The sequence below is a fragment of the Xiphias gladius genome, chromosome 13 (assembly GCF_016859285.1).
Source record: "Xiphias gladius isolate SHS-SW01 ecotype Sanya breed wild chromosome 13, ASM1685928v1, whole genome shotgun sequence".
NCBI lineage: Eukaryota > Metazoa > Chordata > Actinopteri > Istiophoriformes > Xiphiidae > Xiphias > Xiphias gladius.
Genome location: NC_053412.1, coordinates 5,635,550 through 5,649,825, shown reverse-complemented (window position 1 = coordinate 5,649,825; position 14,276 = coordinate 5,635,550). Strand labels below are relative to the sequence as shown.

Sequence of the window (14,276 nt, the reverse complement as noted above, 5' to 3'; positions counted from 1 at the left end):
TGACAAACAGACCCAGGTGTATGCTAAGCAGGGGCTGGGTGATGCAAAGACTGACTTTGCGTTGTGCCAAAAATAAAACATAAACACCCCACAGCAACAAACATTACATTTCCAAATCTAGTGGCAGCTGCTCATAATTTAGAAATACTTGAAAACAGAAAAACAAACACAAATCACTTCTAATCAGTCAAGAATATATTTAAAACATCTTTAATTGTGCTGTTATAAAATTCAAACTGGGTAGAAAAAATATTTTTTCAAACATCTAGCTCATTAACCACAGAGTGAGTGTTGTACTATAGCTTTGAAACACAGTATTGTGGTTTGAAAGCGATATTTCATGTTCTTACGTTTGCTATACATATTCTCATGTGTCCTGACCCAATATTGGCTGTTCCAGGTGTCAGTGTAGTGATACTTTCTCCTCCCTCATCGTCCCACTGCAAAGTCTTCCAACATAAAACTTAACTGGGGCAATGGAGTGTTCCAGCTAAGGGTTTTTTTTTTTTTTTTCTCCTCCAGATTTGTGTTTGTGCTTTTTTAGATGCAATTTTAGCTATTTTCAGCTGTTTTTCAAAGTGAAAATGAGTACAGAAGAGGGAGTCAGAAGCGCTGGAACAACAACAATGCTGGCTCACACCTCAGGGCCACCTGAGAGGCAGCAAGTCTGAGGCTGATTCCTGCCTCGAGAGAAATATCACTTTAAAAACAGTTACACAGTGTGAACAGCAGAACGTGTATAAAAAAAAAAAAATAATCTATAGCCCTGTAGACAAATATATTTTCATATGTTTACATTTTCAACAATAAATAAAAAGATCCTTTAGGATGCTGCTGGCAAGAGGAAAAAAAAAAAAGGTCCCTATTATAGATTTTTAAAGAAACCTGTATTTTTCTTTTCATGGCCATAAAAACTTCAGTAATCAAAGTGAAATGTGTAGACATTCATTACTAAAATTGACCAGTTAACAATCATGATGTAGTGTAACACGTTTCCATGTACAGTACAGTATGTGTAATTACTGTACATCCACAACTCACCTGTTTCGACCTCCATTTGCAAGGTGTGATTCATCCTAATTTCACACTACTTAGTGTTGTAAAAAGAGAAATATGTCTGATTTTAAAAAGATCAAATTTAAAGCACTAAGCTGTAAAAAGCCACTTAAGAAGCCACTCTTCCGTTTGACCCATATTCAGGTACATCCACAATACAAATTCCTGCATCTTCAGTTTTGCAGAGTAAAAAAAAGTGCATATGAACCTTTGTTTACTATACAAAATTGAAGTTGCAAAAATAAATGAATAAAATGTGGTTATTTTTAATGGCGGTGTGTATACAAATCCATTATTCAGTAACAGACATAAACATACATAAGGTTATAATTAACATATTTACATTCTTTGTCAATTAAAAGCATTTCAGTTGGAAATGGAGTCCAAAATGTTTAACACTGGTATTAATGATAAAAAATAAAGTTTCAGTCTTAAGTAGTGGAGAGACTTCAGCCCCCAACATGCTTCTGTTGAGCGAAGACAGAACCTGACAAAAATCCCTTCAGTCAGGTTCAGTGTTTCACACTGAACTGTCTCAATTTGTGAAACCAAATTACAGCGTCCGAGCAGGACTTCATTTCCCATGATGCCCTTGTGTTTCCTGTCCGCCCCACTTCCAAGCTCACCGGCTCCCACCTGGAGTCCCGAGTCTTCTGTTTGGCTGTCTACACACCGCTTGCTTGAGACAGAAAGCAAAGGGGAGAGCCGTGATTGGTCGGGAGTCAACCTCAATCAGTAAAAGAGGTTAAAAAATGACGTCATGAGCGTCGCCATTAGGCCGCGGCCTGTTCGCAACAGGCGGGAGAGGCTTCTTGGAAAATTCTGTGGGGGTGGGGGTGGGGGGTGGAAAAAAAGGTTCGACTATGTTAGCGAAGTACATCCAACATGTCCTAAAATAAAAACACTGTCAATTAGTGTTCTATCTATAACAATAGGAACAAAAGGAGAAAGACATTAGCCATGGCAGTTGCTGCACAGAGGTAGATGGGAAGAGTAGACTGGACGAAAACTGTGGATGAATACACAGACAAGCCTTTGACTCGATGAAGATGTCTGCCAAGATGAAGGATCAACACACATTCAAAACACATGCCTGGCGAGATGCAAGAGAAGAAAAAGACAGCGATGCGGGTCTGTGATACTAATTAACAGTCAACACACACCTCAAGGCAGACAGAGTTCAGTGTTTCCTCTGCAACACCACACTGCGAAATGTGCCACCACTGCTGTGAAACGAACAAATACACTGGGTTTCCTTCTCAGAAAAACTAATGTGGTGCTACTATTCGCAATCTGCATTTTTATTTTTTATGATAAAGTTACAAAAAAAAAAAAAAAAAAAAACACTGGCACCTTTGCTAGAATTTTAACTGGACCCAAAAAATGGGTCCACATTGTCATTTGGCGCATTATGGATAGAGGAAACACTGATTCCGTGCAGTTCAGTTAATCGACACAAAGACCAGGTTAGTGAGAAAGTTACTGGGTGATTTTACTATATGACAAAAGGAAGTAACGCATGAAATTAAACAGTGGTTAGCAGTGAGGAATGAAGCATAACCAGACTTTACATGCAGCTTTACCAGAATGTTTCGAGTCCCCCAGTGGCTCTAGTTTTGGCAGCCTAGAAACTTTGGGTGTGGCCCATCCCACTAAAAACAAAAAAATAAGAAAACAAAATAAACGAAACTCATCAGGATGAAAAAGAAAAGTCAGACGTGATGCTCAGGTTCCCTCTTTACACCAGACGCAGAATCTGGTATATGTGACTCCTTTCGAGATTTTGAGGTTGCTCGGAAGGATTAGCAACAATGACGTCACTGCAATGACCTTGACAGTCTACATCCAGACAGTGACGCTGGCTACTTGCTAGATAGAAAGCTTGCTTCGTTTTACCAAAGACGTATCGGAAGTCCCCATCAAGCGTTCAACCGCAAAAACACATTACTCATCACCATCCTTCCTTCCTTTCATCACCTAATCCATGGGCTAAAATTTCATCATCCGCTGAGCTATAAGCAACCACGACCTTTCTGACAGCTCGCTGGGGTCGCCTCTTATCTCTCGTATCCTGTGCAAAGCCATGTGTATTGAAGAATGGTACCAATAAAAAGGCTCTCCATTCTCTAAATGGGTGACACATATATTGCAATTCCTATAGCTGCTTCACAGTAAAAGCCTCCTGCTGATCCGTAGGTGGGAAACAAACGTTGTGAAGCAGCAGCACTAAGAAATGTTCCGTTTGCATCAAAAGTACTTTTAAGGGCGGCGACCCCTGATGGTGCACAGACTGACCTGGAGGAGGTGGAGGGGTGGGGCTCTCCGCTGGCCCGTCTTCTGTCCTCAGCGGGTCTACCCGGTGCTTCCTCTTCAGGTGCAGCTTCCTCGTCTTCTTCTTGCTTTGCTCGTCTGTTGTGGCTGAATGTACCGAGAAATTTTGGGCATGAGACCCAGGGGCTGGAGTTCAGACATGCAGTAATAACTAAATTTATCAATATAAGCCTCAACAAAATTGTTTCAGTCTTCCCCTGCATCGTCCCTTCATCTTCCATCACTGGACTTGAGCAAGTTTGATCTTTTTATCCCTTAATTCATCAGGTAATTATCTTCTTAATGTGTAATTAGCTCTATCAGATATTCAGTACTCTGAAATTAGTGAAGAAAAAGACGTTACATTTAAGATAGTCGCTTAATTTGGTGGGATATCGCTTCCTATTTTCAAAATATTTCTTGTAATACTTTCAGTTTCTTGATGTTTGTTTAATCATTTGCTTTCAAAATGACAACAGAGCCAGTATCTTGGTTTCTGTTTATCAACAAGCTCTGACTTTCTTCCAATATGGTGCAAGGCTGAACCACATGCTGAGAGCAAAGGTTCTTCAGAGTTACCCGCTGCCCTCGCATCTACAGATAATAATATTCATTTTTCAGTTTTAAATACATCTTTATGCAAATTTATAAAACTGTTGAACTATTTGCCCAGTGATTGAAATCTGGGGGTGTTATCCAATCAACCAGGCATGTCTTTGAAAAGTTTTATCAGCCACAAAACTGTACACAGTTTTTTTTAGTTTTTTTTTTTTTTTAAACTAAACTTGAAATTTTGAGGTGGTTTTTAAGATGCATCCCTCACCTGAACTGGCATTTTCTGGCGTTTGTCTTGAGTCATCTGGTTCTTCGTCATTGTCCTCCTCGTACTCCTCTTCCTCTTGATCAACATCTGCCTTCAGGCTATTAGTCCTGCCCTCCTGCAGCTCTCTTTGCCTCTTCCTCTCCTTTTCTTTATCCTCGTTCTAAAAGGAACATGAAAGGCAAAGCTATCATTCCTGACCTCTTTGAAAAAAACTATAACTTCAGCTCCAATTACAAGTCTTAACAGTCTCAGACACATCAATACACCATCCCATGACGTGTACACAGTAGTTACACACCTCAGAGATTACGTTGTTGATTGGCTGGAAGGGGCTGGGTATGTTTTCCTCACCAGGCTCCTCTTCCTGGATCGGCCTGCCTTCTCGTTCTGCCTCTTCTCGCTCCTGTCGATCTCTGTGGAGAGAACAAATTGTCAACACATTAACATCCTTTGCATTTTGACATTTACACGTCTCCCTAGCTTAATTTATCATTCCACTCTGACCATCTTCTCTCTCCTTTATCTTACCTAACATACATTTCTTTCCTTATCCGTCTTTGACTTTTTTACATTCCACTTTATAGTTTAGCCATTTTCATTTTTTGGCTTTGTTTTTAGTAGGACAGGACAGTTTTTAATCAGGAAAGTGGTCTTCAGTCTACAGATGCTGAATTTTTTTTATGTTCCTTGTGTTTTCCTCCATCCATCACTCATGTCCTCACCTCTCTTCTCGTATCCGCCGTACTCTCTCCGCCCGCTCCTTCTTGTCCTGCTCCTCCTGAGCGCGCTGCTCGGCCGTGTCCTTCTGCACACGCTCAGTAATGGCCTCGTAGTCTTTGGCAATGTTGTTGAGGAGCCAGTTCAGGCCCTTCTTAATGGACTTGTCAACCTTTTTGCCGTAACCCAGGACGGCAGAGCATGGCTCCTGGGGTAGAACATATGTTGAGAGATTAGACGCTGCCAGGATGAGTAAAAATGTAAGCACTTGTGGTTTTGCAGGAGCCTTTGGATGAAAGCAGCCTCCAAACTGCTTGTTACCTTACATCGTACTATTGTAAAGACAGAAAATACCCTGTGCTCAAAAAGCCCATGGGTAAAACGGCAGTTAAACCAAATATCCTTAATGTCACTCAACTCCCACTACACAACAGGTGCACAAACACTTACGATCTGACAGAGACACTTGTTCTCGTTAACAAGCTTCTCTAACGACAGGTTCTCAATGATGTCTGCTTCAGCCAGTGCTCCCTCCTGGTCCTGTTTGTTGGCAAGCCTGAAAGCAGAGAGGAATAAAGAGATATTAGTGAGAGCTAAATAAGAAGACAAAACTTTGCACTCCTTCTCCTGTGACAAGGCTAGACTAGCTCCAAGTTCAACCAACTCCCTCAATCTTTGGAGAGAGAGGTAAAGTAGTTGCAAGGACAGTTATCAAATCACCAGTTCCCAGCAGTAAACTGGACCAAGGACTTTCCCTATTATGTCCCCATCTTTTACACCTCGCCCTCTGTGTCAAATCGGCCTTTTTTTTTTTCTTTCTTTCTTTTTTTAAAATCCCCTCACATTCGTCCCCCCTTTTGGAATACATACTTTTTTCATTTTTTAAGTCTGTGTCAAAGCATCATTTCCTTGGGTGATAGCGCACTCACACTAGCACAGGTTTGCCGGCGATGCGTGGGTGCTGGAGGACCTCGGCCATTGTTTCCCGCGTCTCCTGGATCCGCTGGACGTCGCTGGAGTCCACCACAAAAACCACACCATGTGACTCCGAGTAGTAGTTCTTCCATATGCCCCGGATTCTCTTCCCACCACCGAGGTCGAAGATGGTCACTTCGAACTTGCCCTGCTTCAGGTCGACCTTGGAAAAGCCTACTGTTGGAGCCACATCCTGGGGATTCTCTGAGGGAAAAGATAACAAAAGAAAGATAGCGAGGGGAAATTAAATCAGTAGAGAGAATGCACGCCATAAGGTCAATAAAACCCTTCAACACAGACTTTGTTGCACAGCTTATTGTGCTTCAAAAATTTAAAAATGCATTAGCAGCGATAAAATATAAAAGCAGAGAGGCATAACTGCAAGCAGTCAAATTTGATGTAAAATATACAAGAAAAAACAAATACTACACGTAAGATCAAGTAGGGCAGTTTATTCAGAATTCACAAGATGGAGAACACAGTTTACAAATACAGCTTTTCTGTAGTTTATAAAAAAAAATTAAAATAAGAAAACCATGCAAAACACTAAACATACATTATTAACATTTATAACAAAAGGCCCTAACCTCCTTGGATTCCTCGTACTGTGGCCGTCTTCCCTGCATTATCCAGTCCCACCATCACCAGAGTCACTTTCCTGTAAGATAAGAAAGGGGGAAAAAAAAATGAACACACATGTACACCACCAACATCACTACTACTTCAGTCGGGCCCAAAGGTCCAGGCTAGAAGTGGGGCATCCGATGCCGTCTGTGGTGCCCTGCATCTAAATGTGCTGTCTCCTAAGCTAAAGAGGCGACCTGGCATTGGTTTACATGACGCATGTGGGGGCAGAGATAAGCCAATTAATAATCTGAATGACCAACGCAATCAGAGATCTGCTCAGTGGACTGAGTGAGTCAGCAACAGTCACGTGGTCAGCTAACACAAATTAAACTAAGGTGTAAAATCAAAATACAGTATATTGGCTTACTATCAATATCCAGTTTAAAATGCATTCTTAGTACTGATATTTGGCCAATTGTGGAATTGCTTTTCTGTCTTCCGTTTTCCCACGATTATGTCACTGTATACATATTTCAATAAACAACACATCTTGTTTTTAAATCCTCCTAAATGCCATACGACAACTGCATTTCTATTCAGACTCAGAAAAAAAGCATACTGGTATTGATATTAGCCACTATGAATGTTCAAAATGCATTCCTGGAGAAAGAAGGACGACAAAAGAACAGGTGCACACTCTGTCTTCTCTGCAGGTAGGCAGCATGCACACACCGGGGCAGCAAGATGGGGGGATCTTACAAATCTTTAGGTTTACATTATGGCTCCTGTCATTAAATGTTGTCTTGAAGGAAAAGGACCAAAACACAACATAAAGAACAAAAAAAAGGGAAGAGAGAGACCTGAATCCACTGAGTAAACAGACACTGAAAAAGAGAGTGCTAGGACCTAAGAAGAAGCTAAATCGTACACATAGTCACACTTGTCTTTGTCTCCTGGCTGCATACTTAACTTTGACACTTTCGCCGAAAAGACAGTAACCGCACGATCCATCTAACCGTCCTCTGGAGCCAACTGGCTTTCATCAGGGCAGGCTCTTGATGTAAACCTCCAAACGGTTAGACACTATCTGCCCTCTGTGCGCTAACCCATAACCCTCTGTCCTCACTGCTACAAACCCCTCACAGCAACACGCCAAAACGAAGAGACCCGGCAGTAGGATTAGGGGAGGATTTCTGACTAAGTCCAAAGGATCAGATGCCTCACAGGTACCACGTGGCTTAAGCACTGTCAATTACATTTTTCTGGCCCTTCTGCTGCAAACTCAGTGTTTTACATGCTCTGTAACCAGGAACCAAGGACCTCACGTCTAAAACAATACTGCAGGCTTACGGTATGTTCATTAAAAATACAGAACAAAAGAGAGACACTGAATTATCTCTAAAACAAGATGAATGATTGGAATAAAATGAAAATATCAAGAGCTGCAACTAATTTGCTATCTTACTTACTTGCTAAATTATGCTCACACTTTATTAATCTATAATTAATCTGATTGTTTTCTCAATTTATGATCGTCAAAAAGTTAAAATATAAGCAGAATGGAAGTTCATCATGTCACCTGTATTGCTTAAATAACCATTACACCTGTAAACAAAGCACAGAATTCTGCCGTGAGGTAAATGTCAAAATAAGAGTTGATATTAGTAAAGATCGACTGGCTGACTTAAAGCTGTGTGATATTTCGGTGGTTGTAAATTCTTTAATATGTTGTGTGTAAAAAAAGTAAGAATGGATTATAATGAACTTATTTGAACAAGTGGAAAGAGACTGAAAACATCAAGTCAGTCTCTATCCCATGCTTGCAAACTACTGGAGAATGAAAGTTATGAGCCTCATAATATCACATAACTCACCTAGCGGGCTCTCGCCAACGTTTTAGCCAGTTGCAGCAATTCGCCATCAGGCTGAACATCGCAGTCCGAGTCCAGATGACTGCAGTCAAACGGTCATCCGGCCAGGACCGTCACACCAACATCCAGCCCTAGCTCAGCCAGCGGTAAGACCCTTAACCTACATTAACCGCATAGCAAACTAACTCATGGTAACGTCAGCGTTGGCAGCTTTAAAAAACCGTCGGCCTGAACAGCGCCGATGAATCAAGTGAGCCGTCACCATGCGTTATCGATACACGTTATCTTGGAAACATCGATTTCCAGAAATACAAAATCCGTGTCCCGTTAGCTAAAGCTAATGGTGCTAGGGATAACAGTGCCTCGTTAACTCGTTTAGCCTCAGTCTCAGCACCTGAGCGAGTCCGTTCCCATATGAATTAAAGTTTCTCTCACCAATACAATAAAACAGTTTTTTCCAAAATCGCCTAACGCAGCCACACTAGGCATTTCCCTCGCGACACGTTAGCTGATTTGCGTTAGCCGATTCGTAACTCGCTGCTTTGTTTACGCCGATTTTTCTGCTGCTAGGCTGCGGACGCGCTCACGTCATCGTGCGTACACGACGGAACGGCGTCGCCCCGATCGAGGAGAGTGTGGTGCGCGTGCGCAGCTACTTGACTAGCGTACAACTTTTGAGGTACCTGTTTCCATCTTGCGCTAGACCTCCACTTCACTACATCTCAGGAAGAAATACTGTAGTTTTTACTCCACTGCATTTATTCGACGGGCGGCTAGAGTGACTAGTTACTTTTCATACCAAGGTTTAACGTAAAGAAATACGACAAAGCATATAGCATACAGTCCATTGTTAAGATTAAAACGATGGTTTCTAACCTTTTTTGTCTTGTTACCCCCTTGCAAAAAACAAAACAAAACATAACGTACCTGACTCATGTCACAAACGCAATGTTTAAAATATATAGATAACAAGAGAGACACCACGGCCTCGAAGGCTGTGTTTATTTTTAAAAGCCAAATCTTTTCTTATTGCTTCACCAGGTATCATTGATTCTCCACCAAAGTGGAAGGTATATGAGGAATTCCTAGCTTACCTGGACTGAGTCCGCGGGGCCGCTCCGCTGCCTGACTGAATGCCAAGTGTCTTATTTCGGCAAAGATGGATGCGTTTCAATTCCTGGGCTGAAGCACGGTCCCAGTTCATCTCAACGAGCACTCACGGGCGAGTCTGCGAGTCAGAGGAGCGGGGCAGGATGAGGAATGTGCGTCTTCAGTAACAGAGTCTGTCTGAAGAAAACATTATCGCCCTCTTGAGACAACGTCTGCTTAATTTTTACGAGATCTCAAAATAATCTACAGAAGGAACCTTTATTTGTTTACCGGGATCCATTGCGGGCACTGAAATTGACTGAATGGACAGTAATGGGGCCGTTGTCCTTTTGGCGCCAATTATAAGAGGTGCTGAACTCAACAATGAAGTTTAAAGCCTTTAGTGTGATACTTTTTAATGTTTTCCTCTGCTGTGGCATTATTATCGTTGCATGGCCTTGTAAATACTTCTGTTTCGTTAAGTGGGTTTTAATGGAGCCATCAGTCAAATCTCGCTTTTATTATAGATGTTTAATTATTGAATACTACTTTGTTTCCCTCCCTTTAGTTTACAGCCCTCTTTCCAAAGACCCTGTCTAACTAATTACCAGTGGATGTAGCTGTAGTAGTTTTTGCGGTGTATACAAATGATCCAAAAGTTCATCATTGGGAATACATACATATGATTATTCTCTTTCTTTTTTTAACTTATTAATATTATTCCGTTGTTGTGTAATTGGTCTGGTGAACACTTAAAACTCTTGATTTATGCGTGTGTGCTGTATTTTGATTCCAACTTTTTTTTTTTCTAAGACTTTTAAATTAGTGTTTTTATTTTGTTCGCTTGTGAGCACTATTGTTTCACTCAGTAATTTATCTTAAAAATGAAACAAGTTCACTTTAAATGTCGTCCTCACTTAATTACGTCTATTTGGTACCATTAGAATAAGAGCAAAACCTGAATGCTGGGCCGCCGACAACAATAACAGTTATCGTTAGCGCCACTCCCACCATCAAAATTTTAGTAAAAATGACGAAACATATCCTGACAAAGCGTAACGCCACCGTTGTATTCCTGGGGCTCATCATCTCAGGGAGAAAAACATTCACATGGACTCTGCTAAGGTCAGCGCTGTCGCTGAGTGGCTCATGCCGAGTAGTCACGAGCTAGTTTAACATATCCTGGGTTTTGCTCTTTTCTGCAGAGGTTTGATCGGGAACTTTTAGCACTGTTGCTGCCCCGCTGCATGCCCTAATCTCCCCCCGCATCAGGTTTCAGTGGTCTCCCAAGGCTGATCAGGCTTTCCGGAGGTTGAGGGAGGGCTTCGCCTCGGCGCCCATCCTCACTCTTCCAGATCCCAGTCACCACTCGTTGTGGCGGTGGATGCCGCGGACGTAGGCATTGGGGCTGTCCTCTCCAAGCGGACTCTGATGGATAACAAGCTCGATCCCTGCACCTTTCCTTTCCTTTTCTCTCCTGCCAAGAGTAATTATGACATGAGGAACAGGGAGCTGCTGGCTGTCAAGGTGGCTTTGGAGGCGTGGTGCCGGTGGGTGGAGGGAGTTTAGCAATCTTTCTCGGTTTGGACTGACCGTAAAGACTTGGAGTACATCCAGCAGCTGGTGCATCCGAGCGGCTCCGTGCCAGACAAATCAGGGGGGCCATTTTCTTTAATAGATTCAACTTTTCCCTGTCTTACCATCCTGGTTCCCTGAACATTAAGCCAGATGCCTTGTCTCGCCTGTTTGATCCTGACTCAGACCCAAGGTCTCCCGCCAGCAACCTGCACTCTTCCTGTGTGATGGGGGCTGTCACATGGGGCATTGAGGAAAGGGTCAGACAGGCACACGTTAATATCCACGTGCAGCTGTCCCTCAAACCGGTTGTTTGTCCCTGCCGCTCAGTGTTCTCAGGTCATCCATTGGGCCCACAGGTCCTTTCTCACCTGTCACCCCCGGAGTAAGCCGGACCGTCTTTGTCAACATGGTGGACCATCCACCACCATTCATCCTCTGCCTAATTTCTTCCTGGGCCGAGGAGGCGGTGTAGGCATGCTTTTCGTCTTCACGAATTCCCTAGGGATGTAGTGTCATACTGCGGTTCATCTCCCGGTTACGAAAGGCTTTCTACTCTCTTCTCGGTGCCACCGTCAGTCTCTCCTGTCCGCCGGCCAAACTGAGCGGCTTAACCCAGGAGCTGGAAACCTGCCTACGCTGTGTTGTCTCCCTGGCCAAGCGGAGCAGCCACCTCGCCTGGGGAGGTAACACCCTGCCTGGCTTGTGAATACAGTGAGGCCTTTCCTGGCGCTTCATAGTCGTGGTTGTCAGAACCAGCGGAACTTGGAGGGGTACAGTCCTGAGGAGAGATCGGGGTAATAATATGGATCCAGACCTCATCCAGGACTTCCACCAATGCCATCCTGACCAGCCTGGGACATGGGATGCTGTCCCTTTGAGGTGGGGGGCACTGTCATATCCCGCCCCGCTCCGGTTATGTTTTTCCTGGTGTATTTCATCTACTCAGTGTTTCCCGTTTTTATTTTGTCAATCTCCTGACGTTTCCTCATCACTTTAGCGCCATCTGTCGTTTGGTACCAGCTTATCTGAATTCTACTGCGCATGTGTCATTTCACTTCTGGATTTTTTTTTGTTTTTCCGGTTAAACTTTGCTTCATCTTTGCTGGTCCTCCTCGACCCGTCCTCTTCGCCGCGTCCCTGGCGAGCCTGCACTGCCGCGGTGGCGTTTTAAGGTGAATGAAAACGGGCCGCGCGCGGAAGGCTGACCCGTTTTCGTTGCTAACGGCGACTCTGCGATTTTTAGTCGTAAGGCAGCGAGGACCGCGAAATGTCCATTTTGTGTTCGACATCGCTGCGGGGTTGTTGTAATGAGCAGAGAGGGTTGTCGGTCGCTTCTGTTATTTTGTCCGCCTCTGTATTTACGATGCATGTGTGTAGCTTACAAACTGTATACAGCACCGGTGGTGCTAAGATGCACATTTACTCAAGTACAATTTTGAGGTACCTGTTGTCTGTATATATACACACGCATTATTCTGAAATGGGACATTTTGCATGAGGATGTTGACCTTTGTGACTTTAAGTGTATTTTGTGCTTTTACTAAAGTAAATGTGGATATTAAATATTAATTAATTAATATCAAAACTTTTTTTTTTTTGGGGCAGTCGTCTTGTCTCAAGGGGACTTCCATTTTCTCATATGGGTTTTAGTCACACTTTGTTTTTTGTTTTCTCAGCCGCACTTCCTGTTTTCCTTTTATTTTGTGGGACAGTTTCGTTTTGTGGCATTCCTGTAAATCGATAAAAATTTGTTGTTTTTTTTGTTTTTTTTTGCCTAAATGCACTTTCGTCTCGCAGATGTACTTGCCAAAGCCTCCAATAAACAAGAATGAGCCAAATAGCAACTCATAACATTGCCAGTAAAAAATAACAAGTGTGTTAAAAGGATTCCTTGCATATTTTACAGGTGTGTCTGCCCTCCGGCATCCGCATGAGTCGTGTCTTTGTCTACGGCACCCTGAAGAAAGGGCAGCCTAACCACTTCCGTATGTTCGCCGGCACCAATGGGAAAGCCGAGTTCCTCGCCTCGGCCGTCACCGCCGAGAAATACCCGCTGGTCATCGCCGGCAGACACAACATTCCTTTCCTCCTCAACATCCCCGGCCGGGGCCGCCGCGTCCACGGCGAGATCTACCGCGTGGACGACGCGATGCTGCGGTTCCTGGACGACTTTGAGGGCGTCCCCGCCATGTACCAGCGGACCCTGGTCAAGCTGGAGGTGAAGGAGTCGGCGGGGCGGGCGCCGTCACCGGGAGACGTCACGGAGGCGTTCGTGTACAGCACGACCACGTACCAGCCGGACTGGCCCTCGCTGCCCACCCACGAGAGCTACGACGCGCATGGGGATCACGGGCTCGGGTACGTGGCCCGAGAGGGACGGGACTGACGCAGCTCGCCGCTGCGGGAGAACTCACCCGTGAAGTCCCAAGGAAAATTACACTTGAATATAGGCTACGCGAGATGTAGCTAAAGTATCTGAATAATATATTTGACCTTAGGTAGTGGGTCTCAGAGCAGTAAAAGTAGGAAGGAAGGATCTGAAGGACGGTAAAGGATGCAGGTCGCAGCCTAAATACGGTCCTAAGGAGGTTTTGCCTCCTGTTTACTTCAGAGCATTAGCTGATTAAAGGTCTCCTTATTTTCATGATTTTAGATCAACTATGCACTATAAAAATCACACTAGAAAGCTTTTGTTATACTGTAATTCCTTCAATATGCACTGTATCTTGAAAATCAACCCTGTGAATGAAGTCCATTTAATGGGGATGAGTTATGTACTTTCAGCTCTGTTTGATCAGTTGAGCAAAAGTGCAACTTTTTTTTTTTTTTTAGAAGGAAACAAGCCTAAATTGACCCGTTTGCTAATACGTCCCTGTAACATTTTAACACATTATGTTGTCAATAATAACAGTATGATTACTACGGTCTCAATATGTGATTTATTGCTGTAAAACTAAAAAGTCTGGTCAAGTTCTCTTGGAGATTTTAAAGATGGAGTGTGAGATTTTTCAGCTTAAAGGAGTCAACGTCGCTTGTCTGTGCTTCTCGGAATCACGGGGACAAAGACACTCAGGGAGGCATTTTAAAAGGCCAGAGTTGTGTTTACTTACTTGAATAGGTCCCAGGTCCCTTTGTAGGTTTTGTCCCTACATTCCACTTCGCTTTTATATTTGAATTTTTTTAATGGTGTTCATTTGTGTTGTGTTCTCATCCCATCAGGAGCTGTGTAACCATGACAACCACATTAAAACAAGATCACTTTCCGGGTTGTCTCTTTTTTTTTTTTTTTT

General features: G+C 43.3%; 2 protein-coding genes across 8 annotated transcripts; one reads left to right on the top strand and one right to left on the bottom strand.

Moving 5' to 3' along the window:
- Window positions 1-816: 816 nt before the first annotated feature.
- arl13b (ADP-ribosylation factor-like 13b) lies at window positions 817-9,560 on the bottom strand. Of its 5 annotated transcripts, none has more exons than XM_040142171.1 (10): window positions 9,414-9,560; window positions 6,469-6,539; window positions 5,836-6,085; window positions 5,357-5,462; window positions 4,912-5,114; window positions 4,488-4,602; window positions 4,190-4,349; window positions 3,352-3,474; window positions 2,640-2,708; window positions 817-1,878 (listed from the first exon to the last, which is right to left on the bottom strand). In XM_040142171.1, exons 1-10 carry the CDS (start codon window positions 9,521-9,523, stop codon window positions 1,802-1,804), a joined length of 1,284 nt encoding a protein of 427 aa, XP_039998105.1. In that variant the 5' UTR covers window positions 9,524-9,560; the 3' UTR covers window positions 817-1,801. The 5 variants fall into 5 exon arrangements, with proteins under 5 accessions (XP_039998105.1, XP_039998108.1, XP_039998109.1 ...); XM_040142174.1 differs by having other exon boundaries at window positions 817-1,735; window positions 9,414-9,559; XM_040142172.1 differs by lacking the exon at window positions 9,414-9,560 and adding an exon at window positions 8,323-8,939 and having other exon boundaries at window positions 818-1,878.
- Window positions 8,364-14,246, top strand: LOC120798124 (gamma-glutamylaminecyclotransferase-like). 3 transcript variants are annotated; one of them, XM_040142179.1, is made up of 2 exons: window positions 8,364-8,465; window positions 12,893-14,246. In XM_040142179.1, the coding sequence occupies exon 2, from the start codon at window positions 12,917-12,919 to the stop codon at window positions 13,370-13,372; it is 456 nt and encodes a 151-aa protein (XP_039998113.1). In that variant the 5' UTR covers window positions 8,364-8,465; window positions 12,893-12,916; the 3' UTR covers window positions 13,373-14,246. The 3 variants fall into 3 exon arrangements, with proteins under 3 accessions (XP_039998113.1, XP_039998112.1, XP_039998111.1); XM_040142178.1 differs by lacking the exon at window positions 8,364-8,465 and adding an exon at window positions 9,687-12,158; XM_040142177.1 differs by lacking the exon at window positions 8,364-8,465 and adding an exon at window positions 9,687-12,231.
- Window positions 14,247-14,276: the final 30 nt, after the last annotated feature.